Source organism: Thrips palmi, unplaced genomic scaffold, assembly GCF_012932325.1.
Source record: "Thrips palmi isolate BJ-2018 unplaced genomic scaffold, TpBJ-2018v1 HiC_scaffold_3, whole genome shotgun sequence".
Taxonomy (NCBI): Eukaryota; Metazoa; Arthropoda; class Insecta; order Thysanoptera; family Thripidae; genus Thrips; species Thrips palmi.
The window spans coordinates 8,935,543-8,957,448 of record NW_023144630.1 but is presented as its reverse complement, the minus strand read 5'-3'; the positions used below and the strand labels follow the sequence as shown (position 1 = coordinate 8,957,448).

The following is a 21,906-nucleotide window of genomic DNA, read 5'->3' as shown; positions in this document are numbered from 1 at the left end:
GGAACAGCTCCGGTGCACTACTGATTCCAAAAGGTAATTTATTGAATTTATAGATACCGAATGGTGTAGCAAAAGAACACAGAAGACTGGACTCAGCATCCAATGAGGCATGCCAAAATCCATCCTTAAGATCGAGCACTGTGAAGACACTCTTGTCCCTGACTTTACACGAGATCTCATCTATTGTTGGGATGGGATATTTCTGTTTAATCAGAGCTTTGTTCAACATTTGCGGATCCAGGCATAGCCTCAGGTCTCCGTTTTTCTTCTCTCTTTTTTTTTTTTATTTTATTTCGAGTAAAGTACATGTCCTTAGGGCGAACCCTGTTGTGGACTTTACACGTTTGTAACGGTGGCAAGGTGCTCAGAAAAACAAAAAATTTACAAAAAATATACAGTTAATAACAAAGAGAAAGATTTAAAGAAATTAACAAAGACTGAAGCATAAACAAATTAAAATACAGATTAGAACAGGACAACTAGATCACAGCTGATACCGAGGAAGAATGGCACTAAGAATTGGCAAACCGGCTGAAAAGATAGGCTTTTAATTTATCTTTAAAGGAGGTCCCATAATTTACCTTTAGGTGTACGGGAATGCTATTGTAGACCTTAATGGCTTTATAGTAAGGAGTTTTTAGCCCATAGTATGTCGATCTGACCTTTGGGAGCTGGAGATTTGAAATGTGCCTTGTCATGTGGTTGTGCACGTTAAAATTGGGTATGACACTGGAATTGATACTTTTGACATTATGCAAATGTTTGTACACAATAGTGACCAGTTGGACGTCAATCAAAGTGTTTAGAGGCAAGATACCAGTTCTGCAATAAAGCTGCTTAACCGAAAAAGGAAAATTTAGGAGATTTCTCATGGCATTGTTCTGGAGTACTCTTACTTTGTTAATGATCAGTTGATTGGCCAGGCCCCAAATGGAGCACATGTAGGACATATGAGAATGAAAGTAGGCATAGTATAGAATTTTCAACTGGTTATAAGGCACGGTTCCTCTAAGTCTATATATCAATCTATTAGCAGTCCTTAGTGACGGCAGTAGCTTGTTCACATGGGTTTCAAAGTTTAGGAGTCTGTCCAGGTGCACTCCCAGATATTTGACTTCATTTACTTTATCAATAGGAACATTGCCAATCTTGATATTTAAGGTAGCATTCAGCATGGAAGGTTTAGAAAATAAAACATAATTAGTTTTCTTCAGATTGAGAGATAGTTTGTTGGCAAGGAACCAATTATTCAGAAGGGCAAGATCTTCATTGATATAGGATTCTAGTAGGCTAAGTTCCTTCGATGACAGGTATAGTACCGCATCATCAGCGTACAATTGTAATTCACCCCTCAGATTCAGAAGTCCAATATCGTTGATATAGATTATAAACAAGAGGGGTCCCAGAATGGAGCCCTGGGGTACCCCACACAATATGCATTTGCATGAGCTGACCTCGTCACCAAGACGTACAAACTGGGTCCTATTAGTCAAGTATGATTGGAACCATTCCAGTGCCTTGCCTTTGATACCTATGTCATGCAGCTTTTGTATCAATATGCAGTGGTTAACAGTATCAAAGGCCTTCTTCAGGTCAACAAAAACAGCACATGTATAATTACCATTATCCAGCTCTAGTTGTATGTTAGTTACAAGATCAAAGACTGCACCATGGGCTTCCTTGTCATTTTTAAAACCATACTGGAACTTGTAGAAAAAATCAATGTCCTTCAGATACTGCTCAAGTCTTACTTTGGTAGCTTTCTCTTCCACTCGGGATATCCCTGATAGAATTGATATAGGTCTATAGTTACCCGGATCAGTCGTGTCTCCTGATTTATAGATTGGCTTGACTTCTGTTACTTTGAGATGAGAGGTGCATACCCCTTGTTCATAGGATAAATTGATAAGCCTTGTCAGAGCCGGGGTCACAGCAGCAGAGATTTCTTTCATGCACTTGTTGCTTATCCCATTCGGGCTAGAAGACTTGTTACTGAGGCTGCTTATGATTGAGCTTATTTCATCCTCATTGACCTCTGAGAGCATAAATTTTGAGTCATGTATCTGAGGGGTAATAAGGCTGGTCTCCATGTCCAGAACAGCGGACAGTGTTGGGCCAATTGAAATATAGAATTCGTTAAGAGCTTGAGCAATTTCAGTTTGGCTCACATACTCCTGCCCATCTTTGACAAGTTTGAAGATTTGAGTGGTCTTATTATTCTGAGCAGCCCCTGAAACTTCTTTTAGCACTGACCAGATTGACTTCTTTTTATTAATGCAGTTACTAAGCCTGTCACCAACATATTCAGATTTCAATTTTTTCCTTAGTTCATTCATTTTAGTACATATATTCTTATATTCCAGCCTGAAAATTTGATTACCAGGATGTTTTTTTAGTTTCTTAAATAGTGTTTGCTTGGTCAGGGATATATCTGCAAGTTCTCTAGTAGCCCATGGATTAAGCTTTTTAAAAGAATTATTTACACAGAACTCTGTCTTAGATTCCTTTAGTGCCTTTTGTATGGATTTATGCAGATGCTCAGAGAGTTCCTCGGCATCATTGAATTTTAAGTAGTCTGGTAGACTAAGCTCAAGCTTCAGCCTAACTTTATTGTAATCAGTTTTCTGAAAAAAGGTAGGCTCATTGGTAGCCTTATCTATTGCTGGCGCATACCTTACTGACACGACAATGGCATTATGATCACTGAGATCATTTTCGATAGTATGTATGGCCATGGAGCCTTTATGGGCGTTAGAAATCACATGGTCTATGACAGTGCCACTCACTAGTCGTGTTATCTGGTTATTTAGGACCGAGAAATTCTTGCCAGCAAGAAAATTTAAATAGGCATCACTTTGGACACTATTTTTACTGACATCAATATTGAAGTCGCCCAGCATAAGACATGTTTCATTGCCAATCTTATTCAGAATGGGGTCTAGCATATCTAAACACTCAGGAGCACATAATATGGAGGGATTATAAGCAACCAGTAGGTTCACAGATTTCATAGCAACACAGATCTTAATCAAACTAAATTGTATGGACTCACCCATCATCTCACAGCTCAGCAGCCTCGTATCCTCTCTTAGATAGATTGAGATGCCTCCTCCTCTGCCATTCTTCCTCATATTATGAAAAGCTTTAAAGCCATTGATCTCAAAAAAATTAGAGTCATTATCCTGAAGCCAGGTTTCCACTAAGCAAATAATATGTACATTGACTAGGCTATCAATAGATTCTTTAATTTTATCAAATTTATGCACCGCCCTAATACTCCTTACATTAAGATAGAAAAGGTTTAAATCACAGGTAGAAAGCACACCCAGTCCCATCAGAGACTTGGGTTCATAGTTCATTACTTCCATCTGAGTCTAAAGAAGTTTGAGTTTCCTCAGCACAGGTATGAAATCTTCCTCGGAATTGATCTTGTACTTGTCGTTCCTATGACTGCGTGCTTCGGCTTGGTCTTCATAATATCTTCTGATCCAGATGTTGCCCCCATCATCGACAAGGACAGAGCACCCTTTTCTCTTAAATTCAAGGCGGGCTTTCATGGCCAGGTAGCTCCTTGCCTTCGAGAGACTGGGGTTGATGTATATCAGCTGGTCACCACCTTCAAAGCCAATGTCACTAGCTTTGATTTTCTTGCCTCTCCTATTAGTTTTGAGGAGATCACATACCCATCTATTAGAGAACTACCAGATTACCAAATACCAGATTACTTATAAATCTGGGCATTGGGCCTTTGACTTTTTCAACTACTCCTTGCTCTACCAATGAATTCAATTTGACCTTCAGTCTATCAGCAATGGGTACACTGTATCTCCTGGGCGGGCACATCCCTGCAGGAATACTATTGTCAACTTCCAGACGTATGGTCTGCTTGAACTGCCCTAGCCCCTCAAACACATCACTGTTTGCTTTGACAAATTCTTCCTTGGAGGCAGGCCCAAGACCAACCTGGGCTGCGTCCACAGAATGTGACACACGTCTGACCAAATTTAAGGCATAACATGGTTGTATACCTAGAATAGGTCTTTTGCATATTTTAGTCACTGTGTACTCTACTTCCATGGCTGCACCATGCTTCGTCTCAGTAAGGGCCACAAAGACACCTTCAACTGTAGATGTAGTTTGATTAAACGCTTCTAATTCTAAAGGACTACTAGTGAGAGGGAACTCATTCTGAGCATTGAGATGACGGTAAACATCTAAGGGTATAACATTCGCTTCTGAACCACAATCAAGCTTGAAATTAACAAAATGTTTACCTTGCAGTTTCAGAGTTTCCGTGTACTCCCGGAGCCCTCTGACGTCGGTGTCTTCAACCATGGTGACCATGTCAACTGATGGATTCGTCTCCTTCAGAAGATTTGCCTCATCTTGAGGACTGATGTCAAAGTTATCCACAATATAAGGAGATTTCACTACTTTGATGACTTCAACCACTTTGTGTACAGTCTCTACTCTGGGTTTTTTAGCACCACTTCCCTGACCTAATTCACAAGCTTTTTCATAATGATTTGGTTTGCCACAGTTATGACATTCTTTACCATATGCAGGGCACTTTCTAGGGCCATGTCTGGTTAGGCATTTTGTACAATTAAAGGGCCCTTGGGGATATCCCATATAGGCACCCCTGAAGTTCCCTTGGTGATAGCCACCTCTGGGATAGAAATTATTGTAGTCAAATGGATGATAGCCACCTCTGTGGTAAGGAAATCCACCTCTCTGAGGACCGCCTCTGGGAGGACCACCTCGGTGAAAGTCACCTCGGTGTCCGAAGAAACCTCTGCCGAAGCCTCCTCTCTGGTATGGCCTACAGTGGCCTCTAGGGGCACCCCTGTGGCCTCTACCCGCACCCCTGGCTGACTCTCCAGTTGGTGCCTCCATTTGCTGATGGCTTCTCTTTCGACCTGCTACTACTTTAACCGCATCAACTTCAGGATTGGCATCAGCCTCCTCCTTTCGAAGTGCCTCTGCTGATTTGCACATGTTAACCGCTTCTTGCAGAGTTTGAGTGGGTTTGGATCGAAGGGACTCTTTAAGTCTCTTGTCACTAGTTCCCCATATAAGTCTATCAACATGTTATTCGCACGCACTATGTTATTCGCCCTCCACGTTTTATTCGCACTCAACAGGTTACGGCGCATAAGCAATCAACAAAAGCATAACAACAAAAACAGTAAACATGGCTACTCCTCTTAGACAAACGAAACATTCAAATTCTTACTTTTGTGTGCATTTCGTCTCGCCACGGTCAACGATAGTGTGTGTCTGTCACGTTTTATCGTGTCGCAGTACTTTCGATAGGCCTAAATGCTCTCGGGCCATTTCAAAACTATTTAAGTGTTGTTCTGAGGATGACTTTGAAGAGGGAGCGGCTTGATGCGGCAGGGCCAGGCTAGGGCTCTGAGGCTAGCTCAAGTCTTCCTGATTTGAGAATGGACTGAGACCCCTTGCTGTGTCAACCCCTTATCAAGAGAGAGTGACTCAGTGATATCCAGCTTTTTGTGTTGATGTGAGTACCATTTTCCAATTGTCTCAGGAATCGCTGGCCAAACCAAAGTGATTCAATAGTTGGTCAGCGGCATTGACACGTAACCTGAAAATACAGATGCAGGTCTTGTATTTTACTGGTCCAGTTCTACTTTTCATAGTATGATTGCTGTGATTTGAACTGGGGATCCTAGGCACTGAAAACTATTGTATGCACATTTATTTTTCTGTGAACGGTTATTGCTTTCCAAGCCAAATTATTGCATTTCTTTTGCAGCGCCATTTTTTGGCGTTCTGGTCTGTGGTGCTCTGGGGAATGGAACGCCAAATTTTGGTGCTCTCTGTAGAACGCCAAAATTTGGCATGGAATCCGGAAACCAGGGATGGGAACGCCAAATGGTGGCGCTTTGGAAAAGACGCCACTCCAGTGGCGAGGAAACTTGCCACTGGATTTGGAGTGTTGTCCGTCGGCGGTTACTTGTTGCATGCCCGAGACCCCCCTTCATTCTAGATAGAGTTGCTTTATCTACAGATAACACGATCTTGACCCTGGTAACTTATTAACTCGTCGAGGCTGGGGAGCTCCGCCCCTCAGACCCCCTACCTTCACGAGAGAAGTGATCAGCCTGCAAAAAACTCGATTTTTCGCCGTTTTTTAGGGGTTCCGACGAAGGAGGACCCCTATTGCCCGGGACGGCTCAGATTCTTTCTTCCGCCGACGCAAATCTAAAAATGGTTCCCGCCAAATTACTCCTTATCATAAAAAAATGAAAATTGCTGAAAATTTCGAAAATTTATCATAAGAATTTAACGTAAACGACAAAAACATAAATTTGCAACAATGAAGCACCCTTATCCCTTCACATTTTCCAGAAACGTTTCAAAGACAAAATGTGCTACTCCCCAAAACTAAGCATCCTGCCTCATCAAAGTGACAAAAAATCATGTCTGTTCTGACAAAATAGTTAAAACATGAAAAAAAAGTCACCATGGCAACGACACGATGTCATCGTACCAACTGTCAAAATTTAAAGTCGCCGATAAAAAGAAATCAAAACGCTGTGAAATTCGAAAATGCCAATGCTAACGCATTGCACGGTGTCCCGACATTGGAACATCTTTGAAGTCTGTCAGTAAAAAGTTCGTAGCAAAAAAGACGCAATAAATTAATTGTCGGGGGTTGGCAACAATTTTCTCGGCGTCTGCGCCCTTTCGAAAATCGCGAGGCTGAAAAAACGAGTAGTCGCGCATTGAAACTGCCCCTCCATTGTTGCTGAGGTTGAATTGTTTGGCTTGCTTTTAAAGGTTGCGGTTCTCTTGTGATGTTTTCCTCATATTATAGAAGATTATAGATTATATATAAGCATTGCGATTGAGAGTAAAGGCGCTGGAAGCGCTTAGGGCAGGGGTGACATTGAACATTTAACACTCGATGACTTATTCACCAACCCCTGAACACTTGCGGACTAGTTGCGCTTAAGGTACTCTGCAAACTGAAGTGTGTACATAGTACACTCTTATTAGAGCATACTTCCAAGTACACTCTTATTTACAGCATACTTGCTAGGCACACGCTAAAAAAGAGTGTGCCTGGCAAGTACACGCGAAATAAGTGTGTACCTTCCATGTACACGCTAAAATACACTCGATAAGTCCTATCTAAAAGCATGGGCCAGTTTAAGTGTACTTGCCAGGAACACTCTTATTTAGCGTGTACATGCAATGTACACTCTAGTTTAGTGTGTGCCTAGCAAGTATGCTGTAAATAAGTGTGTACTTGGAAGCATGTTCTAATAAGAGTGTACTATGTACACACTTATGTTTGCAGAGTATACTCTAAAAACGATACTGTAGACTTAATTTTGGTCAAATAATTCAATATGAATCAGCGAACTTTTTTTTTCAGCTTGTGGAGGTTTTTTTAAAATTGAATCGTATTTGGTTTGGAACGGTGTGGAAATGGGCTTGCTCTCAAGATATACCATAAGCTTTAACTGGAAAATGGACACGTCAATAATTCTACTTTATTTAGAAGAGGTACAAACAGACAGGGACGGAATGTCAAAACTGCGGGTTTTCGTAAAGGGGGTTATTAACCCAGGCGATCTGTAGAAAGGAGAAAAAAAATATATTAGAACAAATCACTCTCATTCCAGGAACGTGACATCACGTTGAAACGAATGTGACAAAATGTCACGTTCCTTTGAACGTTGTGTCACATCTGTTTGAATGTAAATCAGCCATAAATTAGCTTACTCACATTGCAAAGAATGTGACACAATGTTCAAAGAAACGTGACATTTTGTCATATTCGTTTCAACGTGATGTCACGTTCCTGTAATGAGAGTGATGCCTGCGAGATGCTAACGCCTACAGCATATTCAACAGCATGCTAAGTGCTTCTGTCTGAGTCGAGGGGTTAGCTCATAGGGTCAAAACGTGAGTCCAGTACCTCTACCTCTGGCTGTGCCGGGACATCCTCCTCCGGGTCCCGCACCGGCTCGTTCTGGGCCTGCTAAAAACACAATTCAAAAGTTATTCCGCGGGCTGTACAGGGTGGCACCGCACCTCTGCCACTACGCCCGAGACGGGTTTGGGGCTTTAGTTCCTGGACTGTTAATCTGAGAGGAGTATAGTAAGTGAGGCTATTGTAGCTCAGAGCGAAGGCCTTCGCTGGGGACGAAACTAAAATCCGCTATGCTGCGCCACCGTCTGCAGCGGGAGGGACGGGCTGCCTGCTCTGCCTAGTGGCACGTGCTGCCTAGCACTCGGGCCGATACGGCTGACACTATTTTCGAAACAACGGCAAAGTGATTGCAGATTACTTTTCTGTCCGCTCGCTTGTAGGCGAGGGTCCAGGGCTACGGCGTATCGCAGCGCGCAGCAGGTAGTCGGCCTTGCGTCGCCAAATTGCAACATCGCCGATGATGCATTCTTTCTCAAACCAAATCAACTTTCCGGGTCAATGTGGAGTTTTGGCCTACCAATTTTTTTATCAAGAGGCCCTCACTAGGAGAGACTCCCTGTAAAATATTTTTGCAATCGGACCAATAGTTTGGGAGAAAATGACAAAAAACATTTTCACCCATTTTGTCTTCACCCAAGTCTTGATGAGACTTATCCGAAGCCGCAATGACTGTTTTTTAGTCGGTCGACCCGCTTTTTCCAAGAGCTTGATGTGGCCATCTCGTAAAAGCGGCCGATGTTGTTGAATTTCTCTGCCCTGATTCCAAAGCCTTCCCAGTGTGCAGTTGGCAACTAGAAGTTTGTTCAGGAATCTCACCTTTGGACTCACCTTCGCGCCCACACAAGGTAGAAATCTCCCCGAATGCACTACTGTTGGCATAGGAAGTTTACTTACGAATAATTAAGGTAGATGTACGCCAGACCGTGCCTAGTAATAGGAGTCGCTATGCTGCGCCAGTTACGACAATCCACGCCTGGCGTTTACACCTACCTTGGCCTGCGGCGCTCTCTGCTTGCCTTTGGCAAGCTGTCACAGAAATTGAGATGAGTATGCAATGCAATAGGGTCAGGGTGGGGAAAAACTGGACAGGGGAAGAACTGGACACCCCACATTTTACTTCAAATGCCGTATGTACTGGCCTCACTGCAAGGCCGGTGGTAAGTTTACTTGCCACAAATTTGGCAAGCCGTTTTGAATGCCAAAAATTGGTAAGCTTGGCTAGAAAATGCTCCCTAGCTTGCCAAAATTTGTCAAGCTTGGCCCGTAAATACTCCCCAGCTTGCCGAAATTTGGCAAGCTCATGATAATTGCTGACAAAAGCTTGCCAAATTTCGGCATTCAAAACGGCTTGCCAAACTGTCGTGTAATGAACCGCTGATGCCACGGAACAACTTTTGATAGTTGTTATTCCTGTGCCTACGGTATCTGAAGTAAAATATGGGGTGTCTAGTTCTTCCCCTGTCCAGTTCTTTCCCGCCCTGACCCTAAGTTAAGCATTTTGAGGTGAAGGTTTTAAGTAGAATGTATCTCATGTCCTGTCTAAAGCAGGCATAATTCATCTTGTCCTTTCAGCTGAATAATCATTTACTACGTATGTGTACAATTCCATTTAAGGACCTGGAATGTGTAACAAATCACCACCATACACAAATTTCAGGCAGACTTCAAATATGTACAAGGTAGGTTTAGGCCAGACCACGTCTTGTCGTAATAGGCTTCGCCATGCCTCGCGGCCTGTTCCCTCAATCCGCGCCTGGCGTATCTACCTTGGCCTACGGCGCTAGCCTCCCTTCGGCAGGCATTGGCTTGTCCATCGTCGGTTACTTCTTACTTGTTGCATGCTGCCCCTTCATTCTAGAAAGAGTTGTTTCATCTACAGATATCACGATATTGACCCTTGTACCTTTTTAACTTCTCGAGGCTAAGGGGCTCCCTTACACGGTGACGTGCCGCACAAAATCCTCAAACGGGATACCGGTATCCCGCTCCACTGCATTTACGACCACCAACATACTTTCTTTGAAACCTTCTTGACTCATTTTGGTTTGATAGTTCACTGTCACTCAACAATCAAACAAATGCGTTGACAACCACTCCATCGATTCCTCGATTGCAGGGGTGCCAACCACTGCATCGATTCATCGATTGCAGGAGTGCCAACCACTGCGGTCAGGTGGAATGGCTCCCTACAGAGAATATTGATAAGGGGGCTACGGAGGATTACCACAAGCTACAAGCTGTTACCAGAATTTTCCGTAGCCTTTTGCCACAGTGTTCGCTATCGCTCAGCCAATTACAGAACAGTCACTTTTACTCTGAATCTTGCCTTGAAATTTTCCTCATCCAAACCTTCAACACATTCTCACGCATGAGAGGACACCCATCTATAACATTCTCCTCTCCGATCTCTGAGAAATACATCAAAAGTAAATATAGTGGCCATGTTAAAGTAGTACATCAGTTACAAAAAAGAATTAAAAAGTTCCCCTTTTGATCCATATCGATGGAAAATCATGCGCTAAAGTCAGTGTTACCAAACAAAAATTGCTCCTTCCTGAACTCGTTTCTGAGAAAAAATGCACTCAAAGTTGGTAGTTTTTAACATTTGCCTTTTGTGGAATGGGTCCGAAAAACATACAAGGTAGGTTTACGCCAGACCGCGTCTTGTCGTAACAGGCTTCGCGATGTCTCGCGGCCTGTTCCTTCAATCCGCGCCTGGCGTACCTACCTTGGCCTGCGGCGCTAGCCTGCGGCAATGCTTGCCCATCATCAGTTACTTCTGATTTGTTGCATGCTGCGGGGCTCCGCCGACCAGACCCCCTCTTCACTCATTATAGAGTTGCTTCATCTACAAATTACACGACCTTGACCCTTGTAACTTTTTAACTTGTCAGGTTGGGGGGCTCCGCCCCCCAGACCCCCCTTTCATCGAGACAGGAGAGATCTGCCTGCAGAAAACTCGATTTTTCGCCATTTTTAGGTGTTTTTCGGCTATAAAAACTGAACCAGTTGAGCTGGGAAAGTGAAATTTTGCGTGTACCGAGCTAAGAACATACCTAATGCGCCTGCAAAATTTCAGCCGGATCGGCCGAGCCGTTCAGGAGGAGTAGTGTACACATACAGACAGACAAACAGACGGACAAACAGTCAGAAAAAGTTTTTCAACCCCACTGGAGTAACAGGCTTCGCTATCGCTCAGCCAACAATGTTTACTTTTAGCATATAAGGAGTAATTAGGCAAGAAAACCTTCAGTTAGATAAAACACAATGAATGCACAGCTGTGATGCACAGAATTACAAGGTAGGTTTACGCCGGACCGCGTCTTGTCGTAACAGGCTTCGCGATGTCTCGCTGCCTGTTCCTCCAATTCGCGCCTGGCGAACCTACCTTGGCCTGCACACTAAACTTCTTACGGATACATCCTATCTGTATTACGGACATTTTTGTGCAATTGCAATTACGGATAGATTTTGCTTGTAATACGGATGAAATCATTCGTATTACAAAGAGTTTTACGTCCGTAACATACAGACGAAAATATCCGTATGGTACGGACGTAAAACTCTTTGTAATACGGATGATTTCATCCGTATTACAAGCAAAACCTATCCGTAATTGCAATTGCACAAAAATGTCCGTAATACAGATAGGATGTATCCGTAAGAAGTTTAGTGTGTGCGGCGCTAGCCTGCCTTCGGCAGGCATTGGCTTGTCCGTCGGCGGTTACTTGTTGCATGCCCCGAGACCCCCCTTCATTCTAGATAGAGTTGCTTTATCTACAGATAACACGATCTTGACCCTGGTAACTTATTAACTCGTCGAGGCTGGGGAGCTCCGCCCCCCAGACCCCCCTACCTTCACGAGAGAAGTGATCAGCCTGCAAAAAACTCGATTTTTCGCCGTTTTTTAAGTGTTGATCGGCTACAAAACCTGAACCAGTTGAGCTAGGATAGTGAAGTTTCGCGTGTGCCGAGCAAAGAACATACCTAATAAGCCTGCAAAATCTCAGCCAGATCGGCCGAGCCGTTCAGGAGGAGTAGTGTAAATACACACACACACAGACATACAAAACTTTTCAACCGCACTGGAGTAACAGGCTTCGCTATCGCTCAGCCAAAAATCCTCCCACCAAAACGGGGGTTCCTCTGTCCATATGTGAGAACTATATAACAAACAATGTCCAAAAAATGCCCTCTTTTGGGTCAAAACGCGAGTTGACCGTTTTTATAGTTGAAATGGTCAAAACCAGGTAGGCTGAAATCAAAATTGCATTCAAAATAGAGTTTGGAGCTTTATCTTTAACTTGATGCGAAGCGCAGAGCATATCACGACAAATTTTAATTCCAAACATATTTGGCGGCAAACCCTAGCTGATGTACTACCTTACAACAGAATATTGACATCAAATGTATGGTTTTGTGTTAAAAAGAAGCTACACTTACTTTTCCGCCTCAATTGTTCTGCCTCTGATGCTACACAGTAAACTTCTTACGGATACATCCTATCTGTATTACGGACATTTTTGTGCAATTGCAATTACGGATAGATTTTGCTTGTAATACGGATGAAATCACCCATATTACAAAGAGTTTTACGTCCGTAACATACACACGAAAATATCCGTATGGTACGGACGTAAAACTCTTTGCAATACGGATGTTTTCATCCGTATTACAAGCAAAATCTATCCGTAATTGCAATTGCACAAAAATGTCCGTAATACAGATAGGACGTATCCGTAAGAAGTTTAGTGTGTAGCCGTTGGATGTTATACGCACACTAAACTTCTTACGGATACACCCTATCTGTATTACGGACATTTTTGTGCAATTGCAATTACGGATAGATTTTGCTTGTAATACGGATGAAATCATCCGTATTACAAAGAGTTTTACGTCCGTACCATACGGATATTTTCGTCTGTATGTTACGGACGTAAAACTCTTTGTAATACGGATGATTTCATTCGTATTACAAGCAAAATCTATCCGTAATTGCAATTGCACAAAAATGTCCGTAGTACAGATAGAATGTATCCGCAAGAAGTTTAGTGTGCGGGGGAATCACTGCTTCTGAAACAAGAGTCGGTATGAGTTCAAAGTTTCACTGCTCGAATTCATGAATTCATAATTCAACATATGCTATCCAGAGGGAAATGATGACAATCCCAGCTATCTACTTGAGCTAGTTGATCACAATAATCGAACCCTTCATAGGTTTACGAGATAACATTACGGGAGCATGCAATTTTTATGCCCCGTTTAAAAGTTGAAATAACCAGTGGTAAGAAACACGGCCTAGTGTTGGAATGACGCCCAGGATTGTTCAAATCAAACAAGAAGTATAATTTTGGCTGGGCAAAATATAACAAGTACCAAAAAAGTTGCAATAACTGCAAAATGTTTAAAGCAAAATAAAAATCTCTAGAACAGGAAGTGAAGCGTTGGTTTGATGCTCATAAGCCTTGTACGAGTTCGGAGAACTGTCTTGAGAAGAAATGAGTTCGAAACTTACGCAGTAACATGTCTCGTCGGAATGTAGAGCCAACGTCTTTCTACTCACCAGGGTGGAATTTCCTCACGTGTTTTGTAATATTTCCTCTAAAGGTGAATCCATCCCAGCAAACCGGGCAAACATATGATATGTAAGGCCTGAAACACATACGATAGGACAGAGTTAGGACAAATGACAAGGAGGCAAGATACCTGTCTCCCTCCAGGCCTGCCGAGCGATTCAGGAGATCGGTTTGACACCATCCTCCCGGGAGAATCAATGGGGATATGTAGGCCGGCAGCGGCGTGTCAGACCGCTCTGCGGCTCCATCGGCCCGGACACGCCGTCGCGACGCGCCGCCAGTCGTCAATAATGCCATTTGCCTAGAGAAAAACACAAGAAACAGTAGAGAAATCAAATTTGTAAACAAGGAAAAAGCCGAGGGGTGGTCAACTCTGAAATTTTTTGTAGGGGGAACATGTTTCAAAGTTACACTACAAGATCAAATGTGTGCTTAGTACACAGCTATGGGAGCGTACTTGGAAGCACACATCTATAGCTGTATGCTGGGACAAGCACACATCTGTATGTGTATGCTTGGACAAGTACACAGCTACAGGTGTATGCTTGGCAAGTACACATCTATAGGTGTATGCTTGGCCAAGCACACTTTAATCCCACCCATTTAAGGGCATACTCCTACAGCTGGGTGCTTGTCCTAGCATACATCTATAGATGTGTGCTTGTCCAAGCATACACTTATAGATGTGTACTTGCCAAGCATACACCTATAGATGTGTGCTTGCAAGTACGCTCCCACAGCTGTGTACTAAGCACACATTTGATCTTGTAGTGTACATGAAGGAAACATTAGAAATTCCGAGGAACATTCAGAATACCTTGGGAATATCAATGAACGTCTCGGAAACACGTAAGCGTAATAGAACGTAATAGGGAGTTGTCGGGTCACAATTTTTGAGAGTGATTTCCCCCTCGGGCGGGACCTTCCCTCCCTCCGCGCCAAGTTTTAAAGGCCCAAAGTTTTCCGCATTCTTCGCCCCAGGCAGACAGCCAGGCAGGCAGCCAGACAGACAGTGGCGGGTACCAAGGGTAATAGAAACCCAGTCGGCGCTGATTGCCCCCTGGCAGCCAGGACGCCACCAGGACGACGGGCAGCATCATGGTCTGCAAAGGTCGCCCCCCCCCCCCCACAAAGCGCTTTCAACTGCCAGTTGCCTTCCTTGACCCCCGACTCGCCCCCTCTAACCCCAATAAACCATCCTTCCAACCACCTTCCTCGAGACCCTTCGCCACTGAGACGCTACAACAGCGCTGTACTTACCATTTCGGCCGACGGCGGCGGCAGGGGTGGCGGCAGAGGCGTGGGCGTATGCGTTTTGCGCCGCGTCTACCTGCCCCTAATCCGGAAACAGACCGTTTGCGCCGTGCCGCTTGGGGGGCCGTCTTGAAACGATGTGATCCGGCGCAAAAGGGCAAGTTTCAGCCAGGGGCAAGGGGGTTGCCGACTGGGAGTGTGATGTATGAAGTCACGAAATAGAAGTCAAAATCAACAAAATGGGCAATTTTATTTCATCAATCAATTTCAAGAATCAATGGGGAAAATCAAAAATATCACATCACATATCAGTTTGGTCATAAAATATCGCATTCAGCAAAAATCATCACTCGTCCTCGCCTTCTCTAACATCTTTCTTCCTTAAAGTACGATTTAAATTGCCTACATAATGTAGGTAGTCGATTAGATCCATCTTGCCGCACTTGAATTCATGAAATGCCGCAACAGTTTTCTCTTTGACCAATTGGGATGTTGGGCGCTGTGTCTCCCATACACCAGCACGAATTGTTCTTTCAGCTAGGTAAGTTTCGACTTTTATCTGTCATGTAGATGTTGGACGAAGCCGTGCCGAGCGGGCCGAGAGGGGCAGTGCGGGGAAGGGACGGGAGCGGGCGCAAAACGACTCATTTGCTCTCCCTGCTTAGGGATCGGCCCGCGCGTCGGGGGCGTCGTCGCGCCCTTGGGCCCCCTTATCCACCGCCATCTCCAGCCAGTTGTCAATGATCCCATTAGCCTGGAGAAAAACACAAGAAACAGTAGAGAAATCAAATTTTTAAACAAGGAAAAAGCCGAGGGGGGTCAACTCTGAATTTTTTTGTACGAGGAACATGTTTCAAAGTAACATGAAGAGAACATGAAGGGAACATGGGAACCCTTCTGAACACCAGGAATATTAGAAATCCCAAGGAACATTCAGAATACCGGGAATATCTGGGCATATCAATGAACGTCTCGAAAACACTAAGAACACACAGACATTGAAGGGACCCTGGTGAAACTTTCAAGTAGGCTTTAAAATAATCCCAGAAATTTGAAACTTTGCTTACTTATTAGATTTATTTTGGTGAATTCCCAAAACAAAATTCAATCCAAAATGTTGAACGGTCTCTGAGGAAAATGCCACTAAAGTGTTTTTGAGAACGTTGAGGAAAAATCTTTCTGCCTCTTTCATTGGGGCGGAAAATCGAAAACGGAAACGCGAAAACGAAAACGCACTGATAAAAATTTTGTAGTAACTTAGCGACACATTTGTCGCTAATTTTTTTAACGACAAGATTTGTTGTGGAACGAATAGCTTGTTAAACCATAGTCGTACAGGAACTAAAGGATAATTTTACAACGACAAACTTGTAATAACACATCAACAGTCCACTTTCGAAAACAAGTCGTTGACCAACAACAAATGTTGTAAGTCATCAACAAGTATTGTAAGTCGAAAAAGATTGGCGAACAAAATTGATGAATTTTCATAATTCGCTTTAATTGAGCAGATAATTGCAAAAGATGTTGTCTCCACACAAATTGTATCATTAAGGGTGATAACAAGAATATTGTTCTTCAACGACAAATTGTCGCTGACATGAGTCAACGACATTTGTTTCGCTTTGGTTCATGATAAAATTCTAAGTTTTGGAACGACTAAATTTTCACTCATCTGATTGTTTCTGTACAACCATTTTTTAACAGTGGACCCTTCGGTCTGCCGGCACCGCGGCGCAGCACCGTGGCAAGCCGAGGGCGGGCACGGGCACGGCTCCCGAGCTGCGCTCGCGCTCCGCCCAGACGATTGCTGTCCGAACGAGCAATCCATCGGTGGGGTCACACGTTCGGTTCGAGTCCCATTTAGCGACTCTGGAGCTCGAAACGCGTCTAGAATTTTGGCCGCTCCACCGGTCTTCTACGGCCACGAAGAGAGCGCGGATCAACACCAAATTCAACAGACGGGCCAAAAGCTTACCTGTAAGGCGCGATAAAAAAGGCCACTCGGCGCGAGTTTGGTGATTTTTCTCTTGAGTGCCTTGCCTCTATTCCTGGGCTCTTGGTACCCCTCCAGCCGGCCTATCTCATTAAAAATGGTAACTAATTCAATGCTAAAGATATCGATGAACGTCCTGCTCCCGTCGTCCTGCAATAGAGTCTTCACTGCGTACACAACCAGCGGGACGATGAGGTCTTGGTTTATCTCTGCCGCGTTGGCTCTCTTTCCTTCCTTCATCGCGGTGGTGCTGTGGTGAGGTGACCCAGGTGACTGACTGACTGACTGACAGACAACGTCGAAGGCCCGCCGGCTCACCGGCGGCATTCGCTGGCTGCGTCCGAGTTGGCGTCCGCTCGCTTTCGAGACGGCCCCATTTTTTCTTGTGAACTTGTGCATATCTTTGACATGATAGCCCAGTGCGAGGGGGCAAAGGATTATAAGTTACGAGGTAAAGCTTTGAAGAGGAAGGTTACCAAGCTAAAACCAAGCGGAGACTTCTATAGAGTCTTTTGTAATGTTCTTGTTAGACTTGCAAGCTTTCCCAACCTCCTTAAAAAACATATGCTTACTCTCAAATCGAAGGGTGAATAATCTAATCAATGATCCGAATATTAGCACTAGATCACAGTAATGATTTATCCAATGCATTTTTGAGATCAAGAAGGCATAACCCATCTGTTTCTTCACCATAAGTGAGAAGGTCTGAATAATTGACTTCAGATATGGCAATTGTTTTAGAGCGATGCTTGGGGCACACACTGGTTCACAAACTTCCTTCAATAAGAGGAACAACTTCCAAATAGGATCGTCTTCATCCTGGATGAGATCTCCAATTGTGAGGGCAGCAGACGTAGAAGATTCTTGCCTCATCAGGCAATGCTCCCAAGGTGTCTTATCTGGAGACCATTCCCGTTGGCTCAGGGCAGGAAGGGGGCGTGGTTGGCGTGGTCTTGCAATTCTCACATGCATTCGCACTCAACTTGTCTAAACTCTTGAGGGGTGTGGGCAGGGCTCTTCAAAAACGGCGAAATAGGCCGGCCGCACTGGCCGAGCCCGGCCAGCGACAGGCAAACGACAGAGCGGCCGGCCTACGCAGGCCGCAGCGGCCTGGACCCCAGGCCCGTCGGCCAGCGTAGGCCGGCTGCCCAATAGCCAATAAGATTCACGGATGCGACCAAGGGGGCGCCCTCGTATCAAGTGGACAGGTGCGTCACTACCCTTCCGCGCGCAGGCGACTCACTGGGGGGGCCTGACGCTGGCCGAGCTCGGCCAGTGCGGCCGGCCTATTTTTCCGTTTTTTGAAGAGCCGCGGGTGTGGGGGCATCTCGGGTATCTGATCCTTTACATTTGAAAACTTCTGATCCGCTGATTCGAAGTTGGTAGATCTAACCATTTCTCCTCTATGATGAAATTTTTTAGGATGCTAGCAAGTAAAGTTTGCACAATTGTCCTGGGCTACACAAGGGGCTATGGCAGGTCCAGTGGACCTGGTCCACCCACATAACGTAAGTTTCTCAGAGTTTAAAGGTGAAGGGCGATATTTGACTCCTTTATAGTTAAGACCACAGAGCTTTTGAAAATCAGATTGTGGAACATGATTCTTTAAAACAGCGCGCATAGCTGGAGCACTCGACTAATGCCGTGCCAATTCTATGTCGGTGTTAAGTCTTTTGATAGTCTTTCCAATCTTTCTCAGCGACACATTTCGTTTCACAACCCACTTACCGAGGGCGCAAAAACTCGCGCAATCATGTGTACACGGCCCCCGAAATCACACGCGTATCATTGAGAATCACGCGAAATCAAACAATCCGAAATCAACCAAAATCGACCGAAATCAGGCAGAATCACATGAAACCAGGCAAAACCAGTCAGAAATCACTTCTTTCCGAACTCAATCGCACACAATCACGCTCAACATCACCTTGGTGCTTCGTGAAATAAGGCAGAATCAGCCATGAAATCAGTTAAAACAATGCGCAATTACACAGAATCACATACTATCACGCGCAATCAAGATAAAATTTTCAAATCAGACGAAATCACGCAAATTATTCAAAATCACAATCACGTGAATTACGCGAATCATTGCGTTTTCCGAATCATGTGTACACGAAAATACCGAGTTTTTGCCCCCTCGCCGGTTGATTTGTTGAAGCAAGATAATTAAAACTGAGAAGTTGAGTTGACGCAGCAATCCAATTCTAGTCAATAGGCATAAACAGCAAGAACTTTTGTATAGTGCATCAAGTACTGCTCCAAAATAACTTGCTATAATTATAGCATTAAATGCTGCAAAATACATTGATGTAAGCACGGACTAGTATGTAAACAGACTCTCCGTTATCTGTAGATCACAGAATAATTCTAGCTACAGTCTTGTCCGTCAACAGACTTTCCGTTATTCTCAGATAACAAACAAATTCTGGCTTACGGACCAGTGTGTTGAAAGACTAGTATGTCAACATACTCTCCGTTATCCCCAGATCACAGATAATTTCTGGCTTTGCTACACTGTGGCGTAAAATCACAGTAAATACTGTAGTGATTAGTACAGCTGTCACTGTAGTTAAGAGTACAGGATTTACTTTCCTTTTTTACAGGATCTACTAAACTTTGTACGGGATTTACTGTATCACAGGAGTGGAGTACGGAATATCCTGTACCAGGTACAGTAAATACTGAAGCCAGGCACTCTGTTATCCAGTTTGCGATACTTTCAACACAAAAACGTGCGATGATATCCGAAATGTGATTCCCAAGAACCATTGCTCCTGAGATGCAATGACTTCTGTATCGCAAAAAATTCTGCAATGGAAATCGGAATTATTGCAAAAAACTGCGATGATGACAACACTAAATCTGGAATCATTGCAGTTTTTTACAATGATCATTGCAAATCTCTGCGATACTGTAGCTCATCACACCTTTTTGCAATGATCATCACAGAAAAGTGCGATGAAATGTGTATTGCACAGAAAGTGCGTTCTGTATCGCAAGTGAAATAACAGTGGCACGGTAAATCCTGTGTTCTGAACTACAGCAAATCCCGGCTAAAAATGAACGGGATTCCCTGTGTCTTTTCGCACTGTGTCTCTAGTCTCTCCGTAGAACTATTTCTGTAAATTCTCCGTGATTTCCACAGACTTTCTGTACAGTTGTGCCGGTGTGTGAAGGCTGCCCGGTGGTGCTGCGAGACCAAGCGGTCGCGAGTAGAACGCTAGATCGTGTAGCAGCAGATAACTGTGGAAAATCGGCTGTTTTCCGAAATTCGCAATGCACTGCTCCCACTGCAAATTGAATGGGAAGACTTCGCGCAGACCTGAAAGTCTCGCTGAAATTCGGTCAGACAAAAAAGTCTCGCCACAAAACAGCGAGAGTTTTGTGTCTGACCGTCAACCAAAGGCCGTAATACACCGGACGGTTACGGCTGTGGTCAGACAAAAAGTCTTGCCATTTTGTGGTGAGACTCACTGTTATTCCACTTGCGATACAGACCTCACTTTCTGCGCGATACAAATTTTATCGCACTTTTCTGTGATGATCATTGCGAAAAGGTGTGATGAGCTAGAGTATCGCAGAAATTTGCAATTATTATTGCCAAAAACTGTAATGATTGCGGGTTTTGTGTTGTCATCATCGCAGGTTTTTGCAACAATTCCGATTTTCATTGCAGAAAGTTGCGATGATCATAGCAGAATTTTGTGCGCTTCAGAAGTCATTGCATCTCAGGAGCAATGATTCGTGGGAATCGCATTTTAGATATCATCGCACGTTTTTGTGTTGAAAGTATCGGAACTTGGATAACAGTGCTTTTATGTCTGACCGTCTTGTGGCGAGACTGAGACTTTTTTGTCTGACCAAATTTCGGCGAGACTTTGAGACTAAAACTGACTAAAACTTGGTGACTTATTTATGTCTCGCCTCTGCAGTGGCGATAAGTCTGACCTTCACTGAAACTCTCGGCGTGACTTCGTGGCGCTGCAGAGACGTGAATAATGTGTCACGCCAACAAACGGCATGACACAAAAGTCACGCCAAAAATCGGCGGGACTCGGAAATTCACGCCAATTTTTGGTGTGAATTTCTTGTCATGCCGCTTTTTGGCATGACTTGTCTTTTAAATCGCGTTGTCATTCACGCCAAATGGCGGCGTGACTCACATACCACGCCGTTTATCGGCGTGAATTTCGCGTCACGCCAATTTTTGGCGTGACTTTTTGTCACGCCAGTCTGACTAATACGATTTCAGTGTCAAGATTTGTAGTGCCGGGTGCGGCCATTTCAGAACAAGAATTTTGAAAAAGATTATTGTTTTCGGTTATTAGAGGGCTTTTGGGGGCGACAAGGGAAGGTTTGGTGCTGGAATGTTGCCCGAAGGCACTTGGAGTCCGACCGAGACGCGCGAGGGACGGCCAGGAAGGGCCGTGGCTGTGAGAGTGAGCGAAGCAAAAGAAAAGAAACAAACAAAAAAAGCAATTTTGAATTCAGAAGCGAAGCGCGACCTCTAAATTCTGTCCTGACACTGGTAGAACTGAAGCGTACTTCTACGCCTTTCTTCAAGCGTAGTAGAACTATGCTCGGCTTCAAGCGTAGTTCTCCATTTCGCCTCTCCCCCGCCTATCTAAATGCATGGGAGAATTTCTTCTCTATCCTTGACTTCAAGCGTAAAGTCTTCAAGCGTAGATGTATGCTTGAATGAAGCATACAACTACGCTTCAGTTTTACCAGTGAATGCCCGGGTCAAAAGAAATTTTTCCTTTCTAGCCATTTGGAACTTATTCTTAAAGTGCCCCGTGATCAAACAGAATGCCAGTTTGCGGCCATTTTCGGTGTGACAGCGCCTGAACAGTGAATACACTCAGATCAGTGGAGTTATCTTACTGGGGAGCGATGCGTTTCGTCTGCCAAGAAACAGTGACCCACGGCCCTGTGGGTTGGGTTGAAATCTCCTTTCAGGGTACAATGCGAGGAAAAGTGTGAACAGTACAACAAAAACGGTACAATAAAAGTACAACAGGGATTAATCCCTGTTGGTTGAAAGTATAGCGAAAGTACAACGAGAATTGTACAATCCACAACGAGGTCTTGACTACCCAGCACTCGTC

General features: G+C 44.1%; 1 protein-coding gene across 1 annotated transcript; it reads right to left on the bottom strand.

Moving 5' to 3' along the window:
- Positions 1 to 15,460: 15,460 nt before the first annotated feature.
- On the bottom strand, positions 15,461 to 17,050 carry LOC117647821. Its single transcript, XM_034389790.1, has 2 exons — positions 16,778 to 17,050; positions 15,461 to 15,553 (listed from the first exon to the last, which is right to left on the bottom strand). The coding sequence occupies exons 1-2, from the start codon at positions 17,033 to 17,035 to the stop codon at positions 15,461 to 15,463; spliced, it is 351 nt and encodes a 116-aa protein (XP_034245681.1). The 5' UTR covers positions 17,036 to 17,050.
- Between the last annotated feature and the right edge of the window lie 4,856 nt (positions 17,051 to 21,906).

Excerpts from the sequence above, each read along its gene's own strand:
- LOC117647821 (XM_034389790.1), bottom strand. The coding sequence starts at position 17,035 with ATGAAGGAAGGAAAGAGAGCCAACGCGGCAGAGATAAACCAAGACCTC. Across the intron at positions 15,554-16,777 it reads TTTTTTATCGCGCCTTACAG|GCTAATGGGATCATTGACAA; the intron begins GTAAGCTTTTGG and ends GTTTTTCTCCAG.